The following is a 26,518-nucleotide window of genomic DNA, read 5'->3' as shown; positions in this document are numbered from 1 at the left end:
TTCCGAGTCATATGTACTTTCTAAGAGTATTTCTGACAGCACTGACAGACGGTGAAGAAAAGCATCCTGAGGAAACCTGGTCTTATAATTTCAAATTATAAGATTGAAATCGCCAAGCCGTCTTGAGCAAGCGTTGTGATTAATGCTTTAACCTTCTCCATGTAAGAAGAGGACTTTGCTCAGCTGTGGGCTCCTATAGGCTGATGATGATATAAAAAATAATTGAAATTATTTAGTTATTATCCGAAAATATAAAGGATAAAAAAATTAGTATCATTTCGTTACTACTACCAATGATCAAGTTTAAACCTGAAATTTTTGTGATATATTTCGCTTTCAACTCCCCCCAAGCGTAAACAGGAGTCATAAATTCCAAGGCGATATCTGCCCGTGGTATCGTAGTTCTTAAGCGGATGGGCCGATTTTAATGCAGTTTTTGTTATTTGAAAACTCTCCTTGTGTTAGTTTTAGCTGTATCAATCAAGTAGAACGAGATCATTATAATGGAAATACCCTTTAAAATTTAAATTATGCACAATAACATGATTGAGCTTTGACTACAATTATGCCAGACTTTTTTAAAGTTAACTACCTAGTTTTGATTAGTTAGGTTAGGTTAGAAAGAAACTTAGGAGATACTGAACAAGGTCGCCGTAATTTTATTCGGTACGTCTGCGTCACTGGCGAGAGAGCACAACATAATTCCCTACATCGCTCTTCTAGCAGCTGCGTGTTCGTAATGCGATTCTTCATAATACCAGTCTGTTAAGAAACATTTTCAAGACAATGGATACAATTTGTTATAAGCTTCTAATCTAGCAGGCACTGTATGGGACCACGCGCAACTAACGTAGTTGGTGTAATCTATTGTTACAAGTGCTGCCATCTGTGCCGCACTAATTGTAATATACTATAATCCTTATAATTATTTTTATGACTATGTATTTGAAAACTATAATTACTGGCTTCTGGTATTACACAACTGGAAGTAACGCTGAACATTAACAAAACAAAGACTGAAACTGTGTCTTGAACACTAGTTGTAACGGATGTAACGCCTAAGCGACGCCCAGACTCGATATACTATTCAGCGATTCATACAATACCACTTAAAAAAACACCTTTGACTAATCATCTTTTTTCAAACCAAATAATATAGTTTTTTTAACAATGCTGTATGAAGGATATTTAATATTGTAGTGAAATGTGTACATTCTGTTCAAGCAAATTAAATTGGCTTTAACTGTCAATACCTACCAAGAAAATTTGTCGATAATTTGAGATTATAACTTATTTATGCAGATGTTGTGTTGGTAACATAAGTATTTTTATATCTCTCTAAACTTAAAAGGTTTTTAATGTAGGTTAAATTAAATTACCATGTATGTATTTATAAACTTTTATTACTTATTTTACTTTTTGCTGTTTAGGATGATACCATCATATTTCTGTTGGAACCACTTCATGGCATCCTCCTTTGTCAAACGGTGAGGGAAACCAACCTTGCCAGTCTTACGTCTTCTGTGTGCTACATTGAATCCTGTAAACAATTACAATTTTATTTGTAATCTAAAATCATAGTACAAGATTTATATAAAGTGTACATAACAAATGCAAATATATATGCACAGGTTGTGTACCTACACCCCACTAAGAATCAACACTTAACTGATCCCCGTTGTGAGGGAAGTTTGATATGGCACATACTTTACAGAGAGTGGACAAATATCCACTCACTTGAACACATGTGCAGACACATATTTATAACATTTTGATAATAATTAAATACAACCACACAGGTACATAACAATGTTGTACAAGTTTATTTACCTGGTCTTCCGAGGACGACGTAGAAGTCCAAACCATAGATACCAATGGATGGATCATATTTGATACCAAGATCAATGTGTTCTTGGATACCAAAACCAAAGTTGCCAGTGGCTGAGAAGTTGTCACGTCTCAACTCGTATTCTCTGACCTGTAATTAAAGTACACAATATAAATCATAGTAACTAAAATATCATTCGTCTGACAAAATTGAATAATTTGACATAAGTTCAACAGTAATTTCAATAAGTTAAGGTAAAAACCTGCATCTGAATCATCTCAATTTGATGATAAAAAATGTATTTTAAATTTATTACAATAGTAAATAAGAAAACATGTGAGTAACGAGCCGTTTTTATATAGTGTTGCTAGGTTCAAGAATTATATTACAAAAAAGACTTAAAATTTTTGATGTTTTTTTCTACATGCCATGCTACTTGATTGTGAATATATCTTACAGTACCTATAAGATGTCTGGTTTTCAATAAAAACAAGACCCTAATAATACATATGTTTGCAAACTAAATCACTTGTATATAAATTGTTGCTGTAATTTCTCTGAGTAATCTGAGCAGTAAGATAATAGTGCACAGAAGTTGCAATTGGAAATATTGTTCTTGCATGAACTTACAAAGAATACACCATTGAAATGTTTCTTGAACATAATTCATGCATAAACATATGAAAAATAAAAATATTGACTGTGGAACCTACTTTCAATCCTCTTTCGAGGATTTCCTCAGCTTTGGCACCTCTCACAGTGCAGTGGACAGCAATCTTTTCATTACGACGAATACCAAAAGACCTAACAGTGTAGCGGGCCTTGGAGAAGACGGGTTGTTGGCCGGTCAACTGTTCCAACACCTGTAAATGACAAACATTTTTATAATAAACTCCTTAATCAATTTTCAATTGATCTGTAATTTCTGTCAGTATTTTGGGTAGTGATGAATACAGTACCCAAAAGTTGCAATGAGAAATAATGATTTAGCATGAAATTACAAAGATATCATGATTAACATGACTCTTGAACAATTCATGCAAATATACAGTTTGTTGAAGTTGATTAAGCCATGATCAGTTAAATTCCATAATTGACGATTTTATAACAATCTTAAAAGTAAACAAACTAAAACAATCGTTAGCTATTTTGGTTCCTTTGAGTATTTTGATTGAAAAGGTTATCTTTTAAGGGATTACTCTCGTATAATAAATTAAGTTTAACAAAGAATGTAAAAGAAAATTATTAACCTTAGCAGCACGTGTCAATCTGTCACCAGATTCACCAACACAGATGTTCAAGCATAATTTCCTGATATGCAAGTTTCGCATAACATTTTTGGAGTTATCTTTAGGGGGCTTCTTCTCTTTCTTGTCCCTCTTGAGTGCAGGCGGTGGTACACGCTGAAAGCCATAATACCAGATAATTTATTTGGTTATTAACACTTACACAATTTCACATGAAACTGCTTAATCTTTCAACGGAGCCGATCAGGTTAGAATAAACAAATAAAAACGTGAAAATAAAACTGAAATCGTATTTGCAAATAACTACAGTTTGCAAAATTAAGCGTATATAGATAGTTAAATCATATAAATCACTGATTAAATTGGATTTCACTAGTCGATAAATACAAAACACCTACCGCCATGATTACAATTTTTTGAAAGAACTAAAATGTCAATTTCGGTAACCATAAACTCCAACTGACAGTTGATACGTATTCTATGTTATTTATGTAACATAGACAAAATACAATGTTATTTAATAATAACAAAAATATTTCACCAGCGTAATTTAAAAGTAATATATTAAACCTTGATAACGTTAAAATAGAAAATAAATAAATAAACCTTTTTGCTCATTTTTTCACAAAATAAAAAAAAAAATTAAAAGATTATTTAAGAATAATTTTTATTTATGCTATTGTTATATATATATTCAATTATAATCAGTTTATTTTGACAATTATTTTACACTTCAGTCAACTTAAGTTAATGATTTATATTTCAATATTAATATCAAATCTGTTACAAGAATCTTCTTTTTGTAAATTAACTACTCAGTATAATTAATTATTTTTCTTTAATTTGTAACAAATGTTCTAATTCATTGTGGTGACAATAGTATTGTTAAAGTCAAATCAATCAATCAATATCTGGATAAGGAATAAATGTATATATTAGATATTTAATTCAATTTATTATGTATAATTGTAGAAATTATTACTACTAGTTTGCTTCCACTATTTTGTAACATTTTCAACAAAGAAAATTTTGCATTAAATTTTAAAAGTCGAAATTTAAAATTTCGATTTCGCTACATGAATCAAAATATTTATTTTGAACAAAACATTGAACAAGTGTTTTTTTTATTGTTACTGGACATTTAATTTTCTATCTGATATTTCCTCATAACATAAGAGATTTAGCTATCATTTAGATATCTTTTCTCGTAAGGCGCATAATTTGAAGAATAAAATTTTATTTTTAATACGTACTTGATTCTTTAAGTTCAGTCTTTTATTTTTCGTTCAATTATAAAACAAATAAAAACCGTTAGATTATTATAAATAGAATTAGTTCAATTATTAAATTTATTGCATTATTTTAAAAAAGGCAATTTAATGATGACACTATTTATATATGGTATAAGTATCAGGCGCTGTTTACCAACAACCATTAAAGTTACTATGTCAGTATATTTAAAATAAGGACATAAATAAATTTTCAAAATAAAAGATTTATCAAAGTTGTAATAAAAATTATACATAATAAGTTTTTATAGGTTTCAATTCATTGTTATCTTATTGTTGTGGTTCTTATCAAAACTGTTTAGCGCGTACTTGACAAATGTTTTTAATATCTTATTTAAACAACAGCGCAAACTCTTCACTTGTGAGCTTAAAACGTATTTATATAAAAAGTTTACCAAGAAAAAATAACAATTATCAAAGATAATGGCCCCCTTTACTGTCTGTAATAAATAAATAAATTCACGAAATAATTTAAATTGATGTTGCTATTTTATTCTATATGTACATCACGAAAACTTTCTCATGTAAATTGATTAATTTAACGAAAAGATTTTTTTATGTTTTCCTATTTGGGGTAAATGCTTATAAGAAAATATTTTATATTATAAACAGTGACAAGGTAAGCGTTATTATTTATAATTTACTTAAGTGGGTACCCCATAATTTAGTCGTCGGCATACTTTATAATTTAGTAATTACTCAAACATACTAGAATAAACACATCTATTCTCAGAAACGACTTTGAAGCGACAGGATAAAAAGCCCGTTAATTCTTAAAAACTCGGCAGACTGCAGATGGATGTTGTAGAGAAAAATAAGCATATTCGCTCTATTAAATATCGTCGGTGGTATTGCCCTACTTGTGATATTTTCACAAATTCATCAAATCAATTCAATCAACACGTCGAGGGCATTGGACACCAGTACAAAATGATTAAAATTAACAATAAAGCTACAATACAACAAGAAGATTATAAATTCGATCCTCTATTTTATATTGTAGTATTCATACAAATTGTGTTCATATGTTTTGTATTCTTTTATGGTTTAATAAAAATGTTTAATTAATATTTAATTGTTTAAAATTATCATAAATAATGGCCATTAATGCGCCTTAAATTTCGCGCCACAATTTTAATTGGCGGACAAGTCGTCCCCAAGCGTTCACGGCTTCTATGCGCACGAACGAGCGCGCAGAACAATGAGGTAGCAGCCATTTTATGTCGGTGGCTAAGAAAAACATAATTCGAATGGCCAATCTTAACGAAATTGTGTAATTAGTGCTTTAATTTATGTGTTTCTGCACACGCCAATATTATTAGGTGTTTCTTTACTTATGTGAGTAGAAACTTAGTTTTGTAATTTATAATGAATAGATAATAAGCGTAATAAAACTTATCATTTTAGCATAAATGGAATGATATTAATTGAAAAAATATGTAGATCGTTCCCTCCATAAAGTATGAAAGATCTGTGTTTGTAACGAGTGTAAGTATTTATATGCGAGCGTTGTTTGTGTTTACAACTTAAATGTAAGCTATTGATGGTATCGCAAAAATGCATTCTGCATATTTAGGCCTGAGATATGACATAACTTTCCTTACTAATAGTCAATTGCATATAGGAATACTAGTTTTTGTTTACATTACAATTGTAATGGTCATTAATTACATTTCTCGTAACCGGCATCGCGCAGCCTCTTCTTGAAAGTTGGGGACAAAATTCAATAACGAATTGGCCATTTTATTGATGGCAGGGGGGGAAGCTGGGTGGAGACAAGCGATGAGCTTCGGCCATTGAATTTTTGGGCAGGTTTTCGTTTTGCAGAGATTTGTTTACTTTCATGTATATATTGTTATGTTAACTATGAACATATAAACAAACTGTTATATGATACTGTATGCTTACATACGTCGTAGAGATAAGCGCGCATGATATATGTGAATATATTAAAACACATAATGTACAATAATCCTATATCACAGTATATTCTATATTTCATTCTTAGTGCAATGTCAATGTCCTGTGCTATACAATCAATAATTTTATTAAATGCCAGTTTCTAATATGATAAAAGCAATCATATTAATAATATTTATCTTATTAGAGAACCTTATTGGACAGCTTAATTTGTTTTTTATGTTTTAATTTATCATATATACAGGAAATTAAATTTTATTTTACAGGCACAAGATGAATATAAATAATGATTTAATGAAGTTTAAAATATCAAACATTTGCCTTTTTTAAAACTTAAACTTAAAACAAATTTGAATTTAAAGATTTTTCTTAATATGTATTTTTTTTAAATAATGTTCTATTATATTTTTTAATCAACCATATATAGATGTTTTCTTGTTGTACTAAAAATTTGCTGAATTTTGTGTTAATGCTTAAATGATTTCCTGGTGTTTTTACTTTTTGTATGCTGTTCCTTAATTATTTTACTCTTTTCAAAGACCTTAGTTTCCACTTTTATGACTTTAAATTTTTGGCTTTTTTTTAAATATATTTTGTAAGAACATACACCATGTATATGTATCTCAAGAAAAAATATATTTTTTATTGTAATAAATTCAGTGAGAGTTATAATTACATTTCAATTAAGACATATAATTATTAAATCTATGGATATAAGAATTCTATTTATATTGATATAAAAATTGTTTTGGGTTGATGAAGATGAAATAAACATTTCTATCCACTTTTTTACATTTTGCTATGTATCAAGTATAAAAGAATTAATATTGAGAGACAAATTTATAAATATTAACAGACATGCCCCTAAGATATAATATAATTTGTATTGAATATATTAGTATCCAATTAATTCATTAGGTTAAAATTAAGAAAGTGTTGAGCAGTGGGTATAATAGACTTATGGTTCCAGCGGTTGGCGGTTAATGATGGGGGTACCAGAAGCAGTTCGCCATTAGTTTCCCAGCACACTGGGGCGTGGGCGTCGGGGGTGTGGCGCGGGGCGTTGGTGTCCCCGTGCCACCCCCCGGCGACCTACTCGCCACGATATCCATGTTCGAACAACAAATCAAGGCAGAGCCCATGAGGTAAGAAATACACATTAAGTGTTAGCAGGTAGCAACCTATCCATTCATCTTCCCATTCAGGGACTCTATGAAATTCTTTGTAAAGTTATTTTCTTATTCCTATACACCCTTCATCATAAGACATATATTTATTGCATGGTGATTTTTTCACAGCTTTTACACACATTCACATATAAATACTGGACCCCCAACGATAATGCGCTCGGATTCCGGCCATGGCATAATCAGTATGAATCAGCACCACCCCCAGGAGGACTCCAAGGACAGTCTTATACAACAGCAAGTACAACACCAACAAGAGCTGATGGAACAGCACCAACAGGACTTGCAGCACGATGATGATGTTGATAATGTATGTAATTTTTATATTAAATTATTTTTGTTAGTGGCACAACTATAAAATGATATAAATTTCAGTTAAGCTTCAAAGGCATGGATGATGAAGGTGTTGAATTGGACATGGACGGCAGACAATGTTCTCAGGTGCATTTAATACTACATTATCATAAATAAACACATATTGAATATATATGACCGATCGTTAATTTTGACAGGGCATGGTCGATATGGGATCAGTTCAAACCAAAATGGAAGTCTCAAACGGGGGTGGGATGCCAAGATCGAAACCACAAGCTTGTAAAGTAAGTATATATAAAATAAATATTGATAATTTACTATAATTCTCGTAAGACGTGATATTTTTTTTTTGTATTTAACATAAATTTCAACTCAGCATATTTCCAGGTGTGTGGTAAGGTGTTATCATCAGCATCGTCATATTATGTTCACATGAAGCTACATTCTGGCAACAAACCTTTTCAATGCACGGTGAGTTGTAACAATGTTATGACAATTATTGTAGTGATTTGCATTAATTTACATATAATAATCTATAAAAGGAAGCCGGAGTTTAGTGTATTAGCCGGTTTCCTTAGTCATAGGTATTAATCTATGTATATTATTAATTGTAAGGAATTTTTCTTTCAAGATATTAAATTTTTAATTAACTTTTTACCATGTTTAATAAGCCCAATTACGGTAGACGGTAATTAGAAGGTTTAGGCGATGAACGAATGCAGATTTTTATATAATTAAAATATTATTCTTAATAGGTATGCGACGCAGCGTTTTGTCGCAAGCCTTATCTTGAGGTGCACATGCGCACGCACACTGGCGAGCGTCCCTTCCAGTGCGATCTGTGCCTAAAACGCTTCACACAGAAGTCCAGCCTCAACACGCACAAGCGCGTACATACCGGTCAGTTTTTACAATATAAGTTATATTTAAGTTGCTGATGATTGCTGGCTCAGGGTTTAAATGAGCTCATTCATAATTATATAATTATTTATATATTTGGAATGTTTATATAATATATATATTATAATAAGATTGTGGTTCAGCAATCAACAGCAAAATGACTACATATATAATCTAGTTTCATATATATAAATACAGTGGACTGAGCAGATTTTATTTTCTAAATACAATCTGAACAGTGATAAATTAATTTAAACCATATGCTTAAAGAAATAAGGTCTAATTTATCCAGTGCGGTGACTGGATACTGAGATCAATGAGAAGAGTTAACAAAATAATAGTCAAAATCATCAATACCAATACAGTTTATACATAAATTTCCGAACTTTTATTTCAATGTAATATGATATCATGTACTATAAATGTAATTTCCATAGTTTTATAGATCTCCCACATTTCTCTTGGCTTATTCTAATATTAGAACAGATTAAATTATCTGCTACAAGTCAAACTTAGGATAAGAGTACCATTGGGACGGAGGTGTGGAAGTTACATTAGTACTTCATTGTGATTGACACTCCCATGTTAATTTACCATGAGGGGATCAGTTATCAAGAAAATTTATATATATATATATTTTTATAATCAAGTCAACCTCCTCCTGTTTCCGAGATGTCATTTTTTTTTGCTGATTTTTTTTTTGCCTCTGCCCCCGTTTTATCGCCCTTATTGTTTTTTTTTTTTTATTATTTTTACTGGCTGTGACTTTAGTTTTACGCCTTGTATTGAAGTCTGAACCAAAGCTTTCTATTTTTTAGTTTGCGATTGAGAAAATTCGTTTAGTCCACATTAAATGGCATCATAGTACCATTCTTAATGTCTGTGCTATTTGAATATAGAACATGGTCTGGACGGAATTTAGTTAGAAAAAAAGAATTGCCTACACTTCCGGCCTTTTTTATGCACTATATAACAAATCATACAAATTGTAGTAATGAAGTTACGACACTGGTGCGACTCACAGTTCGCTCACGGCAAACATACAATACATGTGCTTGACATGACGATGTGAATAGTTTTTGAGTTGTGTTATAATAATGGGGGGCGCCAAGAAAGTCTGAGACGTAAACAGGGGGAGGTGAACTCACACGGGGCTTCGGTCACAGTGAGTTGGCTTGGTTTGTACGGTTGGTATGTGGCTTCTAGATGAGCACATGCGAGCCTTGATGGTGAAGGATCGACCCTACCAGTGTGAGGTCTGTCTGATGCGCTTCACTCAGAGCTCCAGCCTCAACAGACACAAGAAAATACACACGGGTGCGTCCCAACACCCATTGTCTTTCATATTAACGCTTCCACTGTACCAGCTATATGGCTATACTCATGTAATAAATAACATTTACGTTCATCGCTAGGATTTTTGGATGTTTACTTACCGAGCAGAACATATCGGGCTGGCAAATAGGTTATCACCACTGGTTAAATTTTACTCGATAGCGCATAGCCTACCTCCCCCTGCGCGTGTGAATGTGTGTGCGTTTAATATGTTAGTGTTAGGTGTACATTGAATAATGTGAGAGATGTAGTGTTGCTATATCGAAACTCGTATAACTTATAGAGGAGCACAGACGAGCCCTGTTAGAAAAAGTGCGGCCGTACCAGTGCCACATCTGTTTTATGCGCTTCACTCAGAAGTCCAGCCTGGGCCGACACGGAAAGATACACACCGGTAGGCATTTTGCCCTAAAATCCTATAGTAGCAAATAATTATTTAGAGCTCAACGTTATTTAGGCAGTGTACGTATCGTGCGAGGCGGGGAGGTTGTTGTAGCTTTATTTTATTGATATTTCTAGAGGAGCACATCCAATCGCTGATCAACAAAGTGCGCCCCTATCAATGCGACATCTGTGACAAGCGGTTCACTCAGAAGTCCAGCCTTGGCACTCATAAACGTATACACACCGGTGGGTCCCTTGATTACATTTTATGTTTATAAGGTCTCTAAGTCACAAATTTTATGTTCATTTATCTTAAGTTCATGTAAATCTTGTGACTTTGACACCATTTTGTGAATAGTTTAAGGGCTCCCAATCTTTATTTCCGTGGAGATTAGCGATTCGGAAGTGTTTTTTTTTTATTATAATTTTCTTATTGGTTTTAATTATAATTTCTGTAATATATATTTATAATGACGATAACTTGATATTATTAGGCGGACCGCGCTCAAAAACTATTCACAAACAATCGAAAGTAAAGCATGTGTACGTTGTGAGGATTCTGTTAATTAGTAGGAGAGAATGTTTGATGGACAAATAACTTGGTCGAGATTCCCTCATGGTAGCGGTGTTATGACTGTGCAGCAGTGAGTGATGAGTATAATTATTTGTCCATCGTGGTTTTGTTTTGTTTCTCTGTCCCTGCCCTGTGGAGCGCAGGCGAGCGGCCCTTCCAGTGCACCGTCTGCCTCAAGTCCTTCACGCAGAAGTGCGCGCTCAATTTGCACGAAAAGATACATACGGGTTAGTAGCCCACATATACACTTTATGAGCAGTTTCTCCTTCCGGTACGATAAGCGACCTACGAACCGTCACACACTCATACATCTCATTTAGCGTCATGCTTCTCTCCTTTCCGTTGCCTAACCCGTTGTTTTACGCTCCTCCGTCGACGGCTTCCATATAGTTGCTTCAGACTAACATCTCGACCTCTTTTTTTAACTTGTATCGTTTCGCGCTTTTATGTACTTCTGCACTCACCGCCGTTATCCCTTCCACTTCTATCAGTTCTACCGGCCGCATTCCCATCGCATAGTCGTTCCTTCATTTTAGATGTGCATATTTTTTTTTACCATCATATCTTCATGATTATTAATATAGTCACAAAAGCGGTAATGCAATCGCCGCAATAGACGCAATCAAGGCGCCTAGGTGTCGTATTTCGATGTCGCGTTACAAAATTGGGTGCATCATTTTTTTGGGCGGGAAGCGGACTATTGGCTGGGCGGGTGGGGGGCGGTCGGTTCGGTCTGTCGCTTGCGTCGGCGACGTGCGTTACTCGCTTTTGTGTGTGCACCGGGCGCAGTGCAAGGGTGACCTTACACGTGCGGGCGATGCCCCGCGGCTTTCGCCCGCCGCCCCTATCTGGACATTCACATGCGCACGCATACAGGCGAGCGGCCGTATCAGTGCGACGCCTGTCTCAAGCGCTTCACGCAGAAGTCCAGCCTCAATATACATAGACGGACGCACACAGGTGGGTGACCCCGCGGGCCGGACTGGCCCCCCGCCCGCCCCGGCCTCTCCATCCTTCACTCTCTCCTCCAAATCTAACGACTCCGGCGCACTCGTGTGTCTCTTCGTCTGTCGGGAAGTACATTACGGATCCCCGATTCTATAGACTAAATAATGAAAAGATTTGGAGCGGAGTTAGCGGCGAGCGGCGACCAGTCCGCGCCGCGACCTCCGTAGAGCGAGGGCGGTTAGCGTCCTTGCGGGCTCGCCGCCGCTATAATGTATGTGTTGGGCACCAGTCCAGGGGAGACCGTTCCAGTGCCTGTCGTGCCCGGCCGCCTTCACCTGCAAGCAATATCTGGAGATACACACGCGCACACACACAGGCGAGCGGCCCTATCAGTGCGACATCTGCCTCAAGCGGTTCACACAGAAATCCAGTTTGAACATCCACAAGCGGACGCACTCAGGTATGTGTCGGGGAGTTCGGGAGAGGCCGGCGGACGGGAAGCGACGTCTCCGACCCTCGCCCACTGACCGTGTGTTTACAGTTCAGGGCCGGCCGTTCCAGTGTCTCCAGTGCCCGGCCGCCTTCACCTGCAAGCAGTACCTCGAGATACACAACCGCACGCACACCGGCGAGCGCCCCTACCAGTGTGACGTCTGCCTCAAGAGATTCGCGCAAAAGTCTACACTCAACATACACAAAAGAACGCACACAGGTTAGTCACCATCATCACTCCTCCATAAACGCTATCCCAATACTGTTGTCATTAAATGCCATATGAAATGGACGTTGTCGGTGCCACATGTCGGTATGAGCCAGTCAGTGATGGAGTGAATCTAACGTGTGGTGGTTGTGGGTAGTGCAAGGGAGGCCGTATCAGTGCATGGAGTGCCCGGCGGCGTTCACATGCAAGCCGTACTTGGAAATACACATGCGCACTCACACTGGCGAGCGTCCCTTCGAGTGCGATGTCTGTTACAAACGCTTCACCCAGAAATCAACACTCAACATTCACAAGCGAATTCATACCGGTATGATCCGCGTGGCGTAACAAAGTCTTATCGCCAGATATGAACTATTGGATCTCGCGTGCGGAGGTCCAAAAGTGCTATCTATTTTGGCTCGGTAATGTGTGATTTATGGTAGCGCTTGTAAACTTGTGACGATTAGCATTTTTTCAAATTAAAACGTTAACATTTTTCTATAATATTCAATTGGTACGAGTGATGGTAATCGTCATATTTTTTTGGGGTATTCACACACTACTGATATAAAATTTTCGTTGTGTGAATATTTTAACTGCGATTGTGGATTTATATGGAAACGTACACAGAAGACGGCAAATTGCGATACATGTATTGTCCTAATGATGTGGCACCGACAGTCTCATTTCATTATTCCTCATCGCCAGCTACATCATCTTTTGTGTTTAATATTTTATCATTTATTTTAATTTCTTAGTTTTAAAATCATTATTTTAAAAACATCATCATACTATCTAATTGCATCTTGCCGTCTTTTTAACTCCATTTTTGTTTTAGACTTTGCTTTTCTATTTAATGACCTATCTTTTGCTTTTGTTTTGCTATCAACCAGTTTTATTATTTAAAAAAAAACGTAACAATTTTAATTTTTCAGGCGAACGTCCATACGCATGTGATATTTGCCAAAAACGATTCGCAGTTAAAAGCTACGTAACAGCGCACCGGTAAGATTTTTTTACTGAAAACGTAACGACAATCTATAATATACATAATGCATACAAAAATATATAAGGATTACTAGTCCCAGGAGGCAGCGTTAACTCAAACACGGAACCCTTTCCGGCTCAAACGTAGAACACGTCTGCGTTTGAGTCTATAGATAGAATGTTAGAAGTTTAATTCACAAACCGCAAAGCTGTTACCGCTAATTATGTGACATAAATTAACGCGCTAGTTTTATTAACTTGAGAATACTCGAAATTCAAACCACAACAAAGTCTTAATACAGAATTATTATAGCTGTACATGACTATATAAACGACGCTAATATAATCCGGTCTTATTCTTTGTTCGTCCAGATGGTCCCACGTGGCGGACAAACCCCTGAACTGCGAGCGATGTTCTATGACGTTCACTTCCAAGTCCCAGTTCGCCCTCCACATCCGGACCCACGCCAGTGGACCCTGCTACGAGTGTAGCGTCTGCGGCCGGACCTTCGTCAGGGACAGTTATCTCATACGGTAAATATAACTTAATATTATTAAACTCCATTTATAAAGAATACGTACAGAACGAATCCAGAATCCGTTCAGTGCTTTGCAAGGACATGAATAATATAAAATATACTGAAACGATGTTATAATTTTTAAATAAGGTTGTAAAGTCAAGAGCAAAGTATACAGAATAATTTCTTCCTTTACTTTTTACGGAAAAATGCTAATGAAAACAATATCAAAAAGGTATTATATAACAAAACTTATTAAATCATTTAACTGGCACGCGGGAAGCTCTTAATCGATTTATCAGACGGCGAACCCTTGTTAAATAATTTTTAAAAACAGCTGCTCTTGCTTCTGAGATAATATAAACTAAACACCTAAATTAATCTATCTGTTTAAGAGCTACGATACCACAATCGGGCATCGGTTTAGGGCGGCAGTTTAGCACATCTTTTATGTCAGGGACAAAAAAGAAACCTATTAAAAATATTCGTATTTGTTAACGAAAAAATGTTGCCATTATAAAAATCATTAGATGATAATCTAAATGTCTTTTATGAACAGTCACCACAACCGCGTACACCGTGAGAACCACAGCAACATATCAGCGAACAGCATCGGCACCATCAACAGCGTGGCCACCAACACCAACTCCAACAACGGCAACTACGACTCGCCAGGCGTCTGTGACCTCAGGTACACCTACATTACTATAACGCCATATCAGTAGGACTTCAGTACATAGACTTGAAGGAAGTTGAATATTAATGTCTTAATTTTTGTTTTTTCTGTAAGTTATTTCATCAAATGTTATATTTACATACTACTTGTTCTAATAATGAAAAGATAGCCTATCAAAAATAATAATGTTGGTATCCACTAAAGTAAGTCAAAGTGTTGTCAGGAACTTAGTAATATGAAAGTTATTAAGGATAATACTACTTTCCCTTATATTTTGACTTTTCTTTCTGTTTGATAAAATAAAGTAGTAATACTGATTTATGTTCCTTCAGAATAGATAAGAGACCCTTTTTGTCCGCAACCAGATCTTAATCTCATAATCGTAGTTTTTTTTTATTTATTTTATCATTATTTTTCTAATTAATATTTTTAATACTAATGCATGCAATACCGTATTTGCTGTTTTTGGATCACATTTGGTGAATGGTTTCCTCATATATAAGGATGAAGTGACGATTTTTGTTCAATCACTAACATATCTGTGTTGTCCGCCAGCTTCGTGCCGATGGTGAATCGCTACATGACGTCTCAGGGCACGCAGGTTTCCATGCAGGACACGAAAATGTCCGCCATGTCGCCGCAGTCGATCGCGTCAATATGTGAGGAGATTGTTATATTAAATAAATATATTAAACATATGAAAACAATAGTATACGGGTCTCAACTCGTTCCGTGTTAGCTTTACGAACAATCGGTGATTGAATAACAGTAATTGTCATATTATTATTATTGATTGTCTAGTTAGATGAAATTTTTAATTCCATTCATCATTGAAGATATCAAGAGTGTTGAGGTATCTATATAGTACTAATGTTGTTGTCTGTAGCGTCGCCGCCGCCCCCGCACACCCCCACGCCCCAGCCGCAGATGTCCATGCGACTGTCAGATTGATCCGCACTACGTACGTTTATTTATTTATTATTAAAATTATATTAAGAACTCAGTCATATAATTCGTATAACATGAGATGTTTCGATGTAATGAACATAAAATACGGTCACTATTTTTGATATTTGTGTAATTTTATGTGTTATATAAAGTAATGTATTTTATGTTTACAGAACAGCTGATAACTCTCGATTGTTCGTTGGACGGCCCGAGTGCAATATACGAAGGAGGCAGCCATCACGAGCAGCTACATAGATTATATACGTAGAGCTAGATCGAGAGCGAAGCTCTTGTAACGTCCAGCGTGGACGATATACACAAAAACAGATCGTTTATTTTATATTATTTATTTATCTTTTTTTATTTCGTCGGCCGTGACGCGTGCATAGTATCGGTAGCTCGTCGGCGGGAGTGGAGGGGAGGGGAGTCCCCCCGGACGCAGTAGGGAGTAGCAGTAATCACGTAGCGGTACCGCCTATGATATTCATTGTGATTATATCCGCAACTGTGATTTATCTCTACCACCACACCGTATACTATTCGTGGTGGCATATATAAATCGATACTTAACTCTCATCTTTTATAGATTGTAGGCCTAAATTTTTTGATCTCATATTCTTATTTGCTTAGTGATAAATTTCGGAAACTTAAATGGTAAATCTTCAAATTTGAAATTCTAAATTTGTCAATGTTCAGTCGCTCGTCGCCCACGTCGTTAGTCGTAGTGATAACAACCTATCTTATCGCGATGCTTTAACTTAGTGTGTCAGTGTATAGGAGTTCGATAATTTTATAGGACTGTTACCGATGAAACGTTCAATATTTTGATCGATATAGAAACCGAACGGACTCTTTAGACGATACTTCTCGTAATCCGTAAGAATGCTTTAATGACTGTTCAGGTTTCATGTGGGAATAATAAAATACAAGTACAAATGATAATAATCGGAGTCCGAGGAGGCGTTGACGGGAGAACACAAAAAAAAAAACAAATAATAATAATAATAAATTTACTATGATGTTTATTGGAGTAATCCAGATAAGTGCCTGTTGCAACATAAAATTGGCAATATATTTTTAATCGTGTATTTGGTTCATATTCGTTCGGTGTTCATGTTGTGTGATCTCTGTGATCGGCTCGGTCAGGTGCGGCAATAAGGCCCGGCTCGCCCGGCCGCGTACGGTGTGTGAAGCTTCTTACTTAACATTGTGTGCCTTCTAGCAGATAGCGTTAGGCGATATCACTCATACCATCGTAACACTTTTTATTCACGTCTCGACTTATAGCCTTTGTTTTTTTTTTATTATTATTATTTTTCACATATATTTTTTTTATATATATATTTCGTTTACATATTATTTTCCGATCTAGCGTGTATCTAGAATTTACATAGATATTATCTTACATCGGTTTAAATGTTTTATTCATTGCTGTTATATCGAATAATAGTGATAAAGTATAGAGTATAGCGCAGTAGTCTTCCAAAACCTTTGAGACAATGTTCTTTTGCATTGTGGAGTGCAAATAATGTGTCCGCTGGCGGGGGTTCCTTATGGTTTGCCATTATTGATATCAAAGATAGATTGGTGCCATTTCTTTGTAAATGATGTGGTAGCGTAAGTTTAGTTAAGTTTTGCAGGTCAGGGTAGATTGAAAATTAAATATAGTAGAGAACTCATCTTCTCCTAGCGTTATGTACCGACTTCTGAAGACCTGTGTTTTTTTTTTATAATAATTATATTGTTTTGTTTTCTGTTCTGATTGTTTTTATATACATTATTTTTCCACAACGTTGTGTGTGTCCATGAGCTCGAAATTGTAAATATTGGTAGGATTTATTTATTGGAATGATATGAATTAATACGATTCAAAATTAAGGTAATAAGAGCGTATGGTTTGTAGAACAGTTTTTTATCTACAATCATAGATTATATTGAACTGAAGAAAAAAAAATTGAAATTAATCATAGAGTATTTAGCGCAGAAGTATACTTTTGGGTAATGAAGTCAAAATTTCCTTGTAGATATACATATTGATAATAATATATACATATGGATGTTGTTTGATAGTCCTCAATATTTTTTTATATTTTGATAGTTCTGTATTTGAAACACGAGAAAATAGGCCAATATCTCATTTATCATTACATATAAAATGAATATGTGTACTTTAAGATATAATTAACATGACGGATGCATTTAGTTTCCCATGGAAGGAAGATGAGAAATTAGATTTAAAATCTGAATATTTTTTTGTCCGTGTTAGTAAAAGTAATAATTAAAAAAAAAAAATTGTTAAGTTTCCTACCAAGCCATTGAGAACAGTATTATTTAGAGACACTAGATGTTTGGTTTAACGAGTAGTGTAAATCCTCAATTACCAAGTTCGAATTGCCATTGAGAAAAACGTTATTTACCAATAGTTTCTAGAACTTTCGATTACCGAATAATTGGTGTTTAATATACGAATGTTCGTAACATTGTTTTATCTATAGATATTATGAATGGGAATAGAAACACCAACATAGCGAACTAGGTATATGAAATATATATATATATGTTTATAGTCATGTGCGGCTCGGCGCGATCGACGCTAAATTTAATCATCTTAGAAGTAATATATTTTGTTATCTGTTCTGTATTTGTGATTGTTTTCATTGTGTACCGATCTATATCCGCTTCCGTCCCGTCGAGTCGACAGGAAGACTAAACACTAGCGACCCTTTTGCTTTACGAGACGAGCTCCTTTTTTACAACCCATATTTACGTATCGAGTAGGGCAAGTTGCGCGTTTCGTAAGCGATGCGGGTGTCAAAAATAATATTAACAATAAAAATAAACAGTTAAGACGCATAAATTGAATAGATTACACAGAATCAATTTTTTTTTTTATAAATGTCCGTAGTGATTATAGAATTTGTGTGTCTTTTCTGCCCCAACTATTTTACATACCGATGTTAGCTACTATATACTTAGAAATTAATATTGTACTATGTATTTGATTACGTAATCGTCAGTGTTTTGATTTGTATATCTCAATCTCTACTTATTTTCAACCGTAGAAAAGACTGAATTTATTAGAAAGAAAAAAAAAAGGATCCACAACTTGAAAATAAATTTTAAAATACTCAGAGGAAAAGTAATCGGCTATTGACGTTAGTATTGTTTGAGACGAGACAGGTTGTGGTGTCGGACCAACCAGTTCATGTAATTCGTAATTTCGGTGAAGAAATCTTACATATCCCTTATCCAAATTATAATGAGTGTATGCGTATGGCACTAGTCCCTGGCCGCGCGGCCGGTTTGCGAACAACAGTCAGTCAGCCTTGTGTAATCGTTATGTCTAAGCTACATATATATTTAGTTATATTATATCGTTAGATTTACGCGTTCCCGCTTTGTCGACATATTGCGTTGCTTACATCATAATCATACGAGAGTACAGCCTAAGGATTTTAACTTTTTTTTTTATACATGCTGAGAGCTATTTCTAAGTCACTGAATTTTTTACTATTTGTAATTTATATATATTATTATTATTAATAAAATACGGCTCTAAGCCTCACTTGACACTTTTTGGAGTATTTTACATACTTTTAATTCTAATTTTTATTAAAAGTCTACGAGCAAAAATCATGGCATGTTTTTTTTTTAACAGCGGTCATTTAGTTATAGCTCTACAGAGTTTTATTGACCAATATTTGAATAACAACTGTTTTCCTTTTTATTGTTAAAATTTTTAGGCTAGTTTATATTTTATTGTATAAGTTAGATTTCTTAACTGTGGTATATCACATCGCACGTGTATATATCACCTTTACAGCCTCATTTACGTTAAATATTTCTTTAGTCTGAATGCAATGTGATAAATTAATTATTAGTTATTATTAAGCGGCTGATAACACTTAACACCAATTAGTTTTATATTCCTATAAGGTGGTGTCGGTCTCGGATTAACCGTCTGTGTATATGCGGACCTCTTCACATGTGTATCTATCCAAATACACCGCTGTATAAGTGATTCTATAATTAGTTATTACAGTTTGTCTTATTTTACCAAGGTATGACAACATTGAATTCATAAAAAAAAAAAAATTAAAAAAAAATTGCACAAATAAACATACTCGTACTTGAAAACCATAGACAAGAAAAAAGACGTACTGAAAACCATAGAGAAATGTCATTTAAATCAAAAGAGGAATTATGCACTTGTATTGCCTACAATACCATACGGTTAATCCGGCACTGCGGTGGTGCATTGAATGTTTTTACACAATATTATATAATAGTTACTTATGTTATTTGAATGTTATATTGAAAAAAAATGTATAACATTACTGTTTAAGACAGTTTTTATGGTTCGCCTTCTCTGCTGCTACTGCTTAGGTGTTATCATCACCTTAAACTGAAATCATAATATTATATTCTTTAATATTGTTTATCGTTAATTCTATTTACACTAGTAATGAGGCTGTAAGGGACATTATGTAGTCAGCATTATGTATATGCTTTAATGTGATTTTTTAAATGTACTCTTTATAATATATAGTATCATCAATCAATACAATTAGCGAACTAACAAAGCGATTTTAATTCATTTTTTTTTAAGTTCATAGTGATTTATATCGAGGTCAAAATAAATACAGAGTTTATTTAATTTTATGGAAAATATACATTGTATAATTATTATTAGTGCTCTTTTGGACGAGCTCTATTAAAAAGAAACTATATGAATGCAAAATAACAAGTCACGATTCTTTTAGAGGTCGCCATGTAGTGGAGAAAAATAAACGTGCCATGATATTTGTGGCTACTCGAATTGTTTGATTTTAATAAACCTTTCCCTTACCCCTTGAACATAATTAAATTAATATTATATTTAATTTTGTATTTATAAGATTAAATCTGTTATAATTCGATATATACTTTCTAAATAAATTACAATTTTATAAAAATCTATGACTATTAAAATTTGAATGGAAAAAATAATTTCGAGAGTAGGTATTTCGTCGTAACGTTCAATTGCAACATGGCGTTCGTTTACTTTTGTGCTTTTAAATCGATAAAATACTTTTTAAGGGTATGTTCAGATGACAAGCGTTTAACGCGCGCTGAACGTGCGCTAAATTTTTGTATAGCATTCACATGACGCGCTTGTCAGGCGTTGAACGCTCGTTTTCGCGGCCGCTATAGATTTCAGTAGTTTTCTACAATTGCCGGAGATGGACGTAGAACCAGTTTTAACGGTGATTTTATACCGACGCGACAGAAGACGTAGATATTTGGTCCACCCAATTTTGTCACACAGGCTGACTGAAAGCCAGTACATAATTTTGTATCCTAAATTAAGGCACTTCGGACCCAAATTTTTTAACTACTTCAGAATGACCCTCAAGTCATTTGATGGCTTACTGGCTCTCATAAACGATGAACTCGTAGCAGATAAAAACGCTGTGCGATATAGCATTTCACCAGAATAAAAACTCATAATTACATTGAGATAAGTGTTTTATTAATCAACATATCTATATAAGTTTCTATTAATCAACATATGTATAAATCAATAAAATCAAATTAACTTGTTAAGAAAAGAAATATAAAAAAAACACTTTGTTACTCGCAAATAAATTCTAACTCCGATTCATTGCTGGCATTAGTTGGTGCTGGCGGTGGAGTGTGTGTTACTGGCGATGGAGTTGCTCCCATTGCTGTAGTATAACCATAGTATGGGATTAAAAATATGCATAGTCCAAGTTGGTAACGACTAACGTAATGTTAGCGTACGTGTTTTTTTTTTCATTAATAAATCTTCACAACTTACAGTATTTACGTTATTGATTTTTATATTTGTCGGTGATTAAATGAGAAACGCTAAACTCTTCATACATACTGTGATGCTGTAATTTAAACTAAGCGTACCTACAAGTAATTTGAGTGACAATTAAAATAATTTTATCTACCAACATTATATATCACTAGTAATTGAGGTAACGTTCGTTTAGGGATTTTCGTTGTACGATTTAGGCTACGCTCAGATGACAAGCGTTCAGCGCGCTTTTACAACTACATACATACTTTTTTTTCAGACCGTACACATGATAACGCGCGTTTTAATAAAGCACGCGTTGACTAGCGCTCGAGTGTTGTCAGATGATTAACGGTCCAATATCTGTCTAAATTACGATATCGGTAAATTGGCTTTACGTTTACCCTTTACATACTTTGTGTTTGGTAAAACAACGAATGTTAGTTAAATGTAAAATTAACAAGTTAATTAGGCAATCTTTGCCCTGAAAAAAAATATTTAAATGTCAATTGATCTTAAAATGCAATTTTTTTTTACTTTGTCCAAGTTTATACCTACATCGAAAAGGATGAATATAATTAAAACTACGTTGTCATGGCAACAGAAACTTGTTTCATAAGTTATTTGTGTTATCATATGAAATTGCAATCAATACAATATTTGTTTATCAAAAAAGTGTTTTTGTATGTATAAATAATGGCGGGTAAATTCGAAGGATTTGGAGATGATGAGGACGATGTTTTGGCCCCAAAGGAGCCTCAGGTTACATCACAGGATCCAGAGGAACGAAAAGCAGGTCGAGCATTACGAATTAAAAGAAGACAAGAAGCTCTTAAACGGTAAAATATGTTCATTGTTATTTGTTATTTTTGAACTTTATGTAATTATTGTTAACAATTCTTACTCTCTCCTACAACCTTAGAGCCGAGCAACTTTCGGAAGAAACATTAAAAGAAGAAGAACCAGGACCAATCGAGCAAGCGACTAGTTCTGCTGCTGAAGAACTTCAACGTCTTGCGTTAGACGGAACTGCGAAAGTCACTAATGTTAAAGTTACTACTGATGAACGAGAAGTTATACGCAGAACATTGTTTTCGGATAAAATGTTAGGTTAGTTTTCTTCATAACAATATGTGAGTTACATATTAGCAACCCAGAGACTAAAAGTTAATTTTGTTTAAGCTTCCTTGGCAAAGATAGAAGAAGAAGCAGCCGAGGCCCAAATTAAGTACGATGCAATTACTACTAATTGGGATGTTATGCTTGAGATTAAAGATCCTTTGGACATAGATGCAGCAATAAAAGAACAAAGAGTAAAGTGCCAAGAGCTATTAGAGCAGAAAGATGGGTTGATAGCTGAATTAAAACAGGATCTCAATCGCATGGATCTGGGATACTATGAAGATTTAGAAAAACAGGTGATTAGTAATAATTTTTGCTTTTAAATCTGGGAGTACGAAAAAAAATCTCTGAAACCGTTAAAGTATGGATTAGTTCATTTGTAAGATATAATTAGTTTTAATAAACAGTCTACTAATTTCAATGGGTGTATAAAATTTAACTTCGAACTTTAAATAGGCATAATTTGCACAAAAAAAAAAACATTAGTCGTTTAAGATTGTTGTGTAAACTGATTAATTTCAAACAAATCTAATATTGTGAAAACTTAGATATTGTATATTAATCTGTAGCTATGCGCGAATACAATTTTTACAGGATAAAGACATAAAAGAACTTTCCGACAGAATTGAAAAGCAAATCACAATTATGCAAAGAGCTTACGAAAAGCAACTTTTTTTAATTGAACAAGCAATTAACATCGAGCGTGAAGTAATGGTAGACCATAATAATAAAAGATGGGAAGCACTATACAAACAACGAGATAAAGAAGAGGTTGCTCATTTGGAATTCAAGTTTGAGCAGGTAATTTAGATATAATAGTTCAACTTTAGTCTGATGAGAACTCTTGTAGAAATAAGGTGATTTTTCATAGCTTGAGGAACACAAACTAGAGATTGAGGCTATCATGTGGGACCATCATGCCAAATATAGGGAAGCCAAAATAGAACTCGAAACTCTTATCCAAGAACTTCAAAAAGAATTAGAAAAATTGAAGGCCACGTGTATAATAAACACAGAAAAGATCGGATACAATTATCAGGTAATCATAAGTTGTCGAATATTTGATTTAGTTGCGAAATTAAGTGTCTTGAAATACAAATAACTGAAACAGGTTCTTAAAAAACGTGAAGAGGAAAATGTTTTCGTTCGTTCACAACAAAAACGAAAACTCAATAAGATGTCAGACATAGCGAACACGCTTCGTTCAAAAATACGGAAGGCCGCCGAGGACGGGGCCATAGAGGAGATAAAGGCGAACGCAGAGATTATCAGCCTGATGCAAGCGATGGAAGACCTGGAACGGAAGTGCCGGCATTTCTCACACGTGAATAATTATAAGTTTAGTCAGGTGTGGCGCATGTGCGGGTCGCGGTGCGCTGGACTTGCTCGGCGAGTACGGAACGCCGAAACAGCGCTACACGCGCACGTGCTTGCCGAGCCCCCACCTCCGCCGCCGCCACCACCACCAAAGAGTCCATTAGCCAAATATGGTAATTAATAATTATTATTTTGTCTATTGCTTTATTAAGACTTAAGAATATGTTTCGGAACTTTTATAGAGAACGAAATTCCTGTAAAAGACACCGCTCCTCTACATAGCAAAGAAGTTGGTGATCCAAAAAATATGGCTACCGCTGAGGCAAAGGATAGATTGGTAAGTTCGAAGTTGAAAATAATTAAGCAATTAATTCTTCTTAGTCTGGTAATACTTTTTTATAAATCCCAGGTACGTCACATTCTTCAACTGGTAGCAGACAACACAGGTTTCTAGTTGAAGACCGTCTATTGAAACTTATTGAGAAATATCCTTTAACGTCCAGAAATCTTTGCACATTGGATTCTATATTTATGGTAAAACTTAGCCTCAGTAAATAACTGATGTACCTGCTCTTAACAATTAAGACTTTATATACGCGTTCATTTTAAAGGCACTGGAGATCCAAGCGGAGGAAGATATCGAATTAATGTGTAAAATTTTTCTCAATTATGCGTTTTGTCCAATATGCATCGGTATGGAAGAACGCACATCCGAAATGATGGAACATTCAACTGCGGGGGTGAGTTGTAATAAATCGAAAAGCTTACAAGAGACTGTAATAAAGATATCTTCTTATGATTTTAGATGGAATCCCAAGACGACACTCACCGTGTAAGCGTCTGTGTTAAAGGTAGAGGTGGGTTGGATTTCAAAACTTCGTTTGTTTTTTTTTTTTTATATTACACAGTAATTTCTTAAAATTAGGAGAAAGGAGTTCCTCAACTCGTGCACGGTCTAGTGTTGTTAGAAGTATTTCCGCAAGCACATCTCGGTCAGTTCACGTTGGATTTAGGTAAATAATAAACAATATTAATGTATCATCTACATTTTATTCCACATATCATGCTTTCTATTGTTAAATTTTTTTAAGAAGGGCTGAATCTTTATCCTCTACCGACCAACTTTTGATAGCCGAAGCTGACGAAATCTTGCAGAAATGTGGCGATCCTAAAGGTAAAATTACATATGTATCTCAATTTGCATTGAGTTTTATTTTTTTATTAAAGATAAAATGAAAGACGCGAGTCTGTCATACTCAAAGTAATAAGTATGACTTGTTTTCATATGTCCATCAATTTCAATTATTCTGATATTCATTTAGTCGAATTTTATGGCCTTATAAAGAATAACGATAGTTCTGAAGCACACACCAACATTATATTTTCAGTCGATATAAAACTATTAATATCATGAACATTATTGAGAGAAATCTAAAATTAAGTCAATAATATACACGTTAAATAATGTGTCCAGTAAGCACGTGTCCATCAGAGAGCGCTTCAGAAGCAGGCGGATCAGCTCGTCGTCGTGGAGTCACTGTCTCCCAAACACCAGCGATGGTCACCGCACGTGCCAGCAACCCCTTCCTATGCCCCGGTCAGTTACCATACCGATAGGAGTTTTTGAAACGAAGAACAAATAACGCTTTATTATCCTATAGAATCTCATAGCTGAAGCTCGAATTTAATTAGAGTTTTTGTATTTTCAGTTGGGCATTATTTAGAAATTGAATCAATGCAAGTATTAACAGCACTTAATGAGTTTATGGCTGTGTTTGTTCCACCAGAGAAAAGAAAATTGTATAACATTCTGTAAGTATTATTATTATAATTGGTCTTATATTTCATAGATAGTTTTTATTAAAAATTAGTAATTTCATGTATCAGGGACAGTGTCAAGCCACCGGATTTCACAACACCATCACGTAAATTAACAGCTCAAGAAATAGATCAGTATTGGTCACAGTGGAAAAATCAGTTTCCTCCTGAAAAAGATCGGTTTTGGGACGGATTGCTCTCTGGTCTCAATAATTATTTATCTATATTACAAGGTTTGTCTTGATTTTCCACATTTTGACTTGATCATGTAAGACAGATTTTCTAAAATAATTTTGTCCAGCATACCCCCCATCCAGGGAATGAATATTTTTTTGTAAGTTTTGATTATAAAATGTAGACAAATGCAATAATTACAAGCTTAAAGGTATTCAAAATTTTTGTGTTTACTTCTCTGCCGCAACATAACGTATCACGTTTCTATGATATTAAAATTATATGAAGATCGGCTGATAATTCAAATATATATCATCAGAACGCGAACGGATTCATAACGAAGTGTCCCAGTTACGAGCTCGTAATACGGCGCTTCGTCGTTTGGTTCGTGGTGCACTACCAGATCTACCCACACGTCCTGCGCCTAGCCGTGCCTTCGCCGCACCAGTGCCTGATCTCGCACCTCCGCCTTATAAACTACCGCCCATTTGATAAATTATTTAATAAAGTTTTATAACTTGCATT

At 34.7% G+C, this 26,518-nt stretch overlaps 3 protein-coding genes and 1 long non-coding RNA gene across 16 annotated transcripts; 3 read left to right on the top strand and 1 right to left on the bottom strand.

Moving 5' to 3' along the window:
• Positions 1–1,383: 1,383 nt before the first annotated feature.
• Positions 1,384–3,611, bottom strand: LOC133319334 (large ribosomal subunit protein uL5). The gene is made up of 5 exons (XM_061523333.1): positions 3,474–3,611; positions 3,079–3,231; positions 2,542–2,691; positions 1,831–1,978; positions 1,384–1,540 (listed from the first exon to the last, which is right to left on the bottom strand). The coding sequence occupies exons 1-5, from the start codon at positions 3,477–3,479 to the stop codon at positions 1,413–1,415; spliced, it is 585 nt and encodes a 194-aa protein (XP_061379317.1). The 5' UTR covers positions 3,480–3,611; the 3' UTR covers positions 1,384–1,412.
• Positions 3,612–4,735: 1,124 nt separating this feature from the next.
• On the top strand, positions 4,736–5,434 carry LOC133319266 (uncharacterized). The gene is made up of 2 exons (XR_009752943.1): positions 4,736–4,983; positions 5,098–5,434. It is a non-coding gene; the product is annotated as an uncharacterized LOC133319266 (long non-coding RNA).
• A 100-nt stretch (positions 5,435–5,534) lies between these two features.
• Positions 5,535–20,569, top strand: LOC116771329 (zinc finger protein ZFP2-like). 13 transcript variants are annotated; one of them, XM_061523041.1, is made up of 20 exons: positions 5,535–5,702; positions 7,255–7,429; positions 7,583–7,781; positions 7,847–7,912; positions 7,984–8,070; positions 8,174–8,257; positions 8,542–8,686; positions 9,893–10,003; positions 10,305–10,415; positions 10,541–10,651; positions 11,123–11,206; positions 11,856–11,939; positions 12,217–12,387; positions 12,469–12,639; positions 13,563–13,632; positions 13,987–14,148; positions 14,692–14,823; positions 15,364–15,467; positions 15,695–15,769; positions 15,930–20,569. In XM_061523041.1, exons 2-19 carry the CDS (start codon positions 7,395–7,397, stop codon positions 15,757–15,759), a joined length of 1,992 nt encoding a protein of 663 aa, XP_061379025.1. In that variant the 5' UTR covers positions 5,535–5,702; positions 7,255–7,394; the 3' UTR covers positions 15,760–15,769; positions 15,930–20,569. The 13 variants fall into 13 exon arrangements, with proteins under 13 accessions (XP_061379025.1, XP_061379028.1, XP_061379029.1 ...); XM_061523044.1 differs by lacking the exon at positions 9,893–10,003; XM_061523045.1 differs by lacking the exon at positions 10,305–10,415.
• A 1,592-nt stretch (positions 20,570–22,161) lies between these two features.
• Positions 22,162–26,516, top strand: LOC116771593 (dynein regulatory complex protein 1). The gene is given in 17 exon segments (XM_032663488.2): positions 22,162–22,401; positions 22,485–22,672; positions 22,745–22,980; positions 23,279–23,485; positions 23,556–23,723; positions 23,796–24,174; positions 24,244–24,338; positions 24,411–24,450; positions 24,453–24,535; positions 24,613–24,741; positions 24,807–24,858; positions 24,927–25,014; positions 25,093–25,175; positions 25,476–25,598; positions 25,711–25,813; positions 25,889–26,052; positions 26,313–26,516. Coding segments are annotated over 17 exon segments (2,454 nt in total). The 5' UTR covers positions 22,162–22,258; the 3' UTR covers positions 26,486–26,516.
• The last annotated feature ends 2 nt before the right edge of the window (positions 26,517–26,518 follow it).

Source organism: Danaus plexippus, chromosome 17 (genome assembly GCF_018135715.1).
Source record: "Danaus plexippus chromosome 17, MEX_DaPlex, whole genome shotgun sequence".
Lineage (NCBI taxonomy): Eukaryota > Metazoa > Arthropoda > Insecta > Lepidoptera > Nymphalidae > Danaus > Danaus plexippus.
The sequence above is the reverse complement of the archived record's forward strand: the minus strand, read 5'-3'. Positions and strand labels throughout refer to the sequence as shown.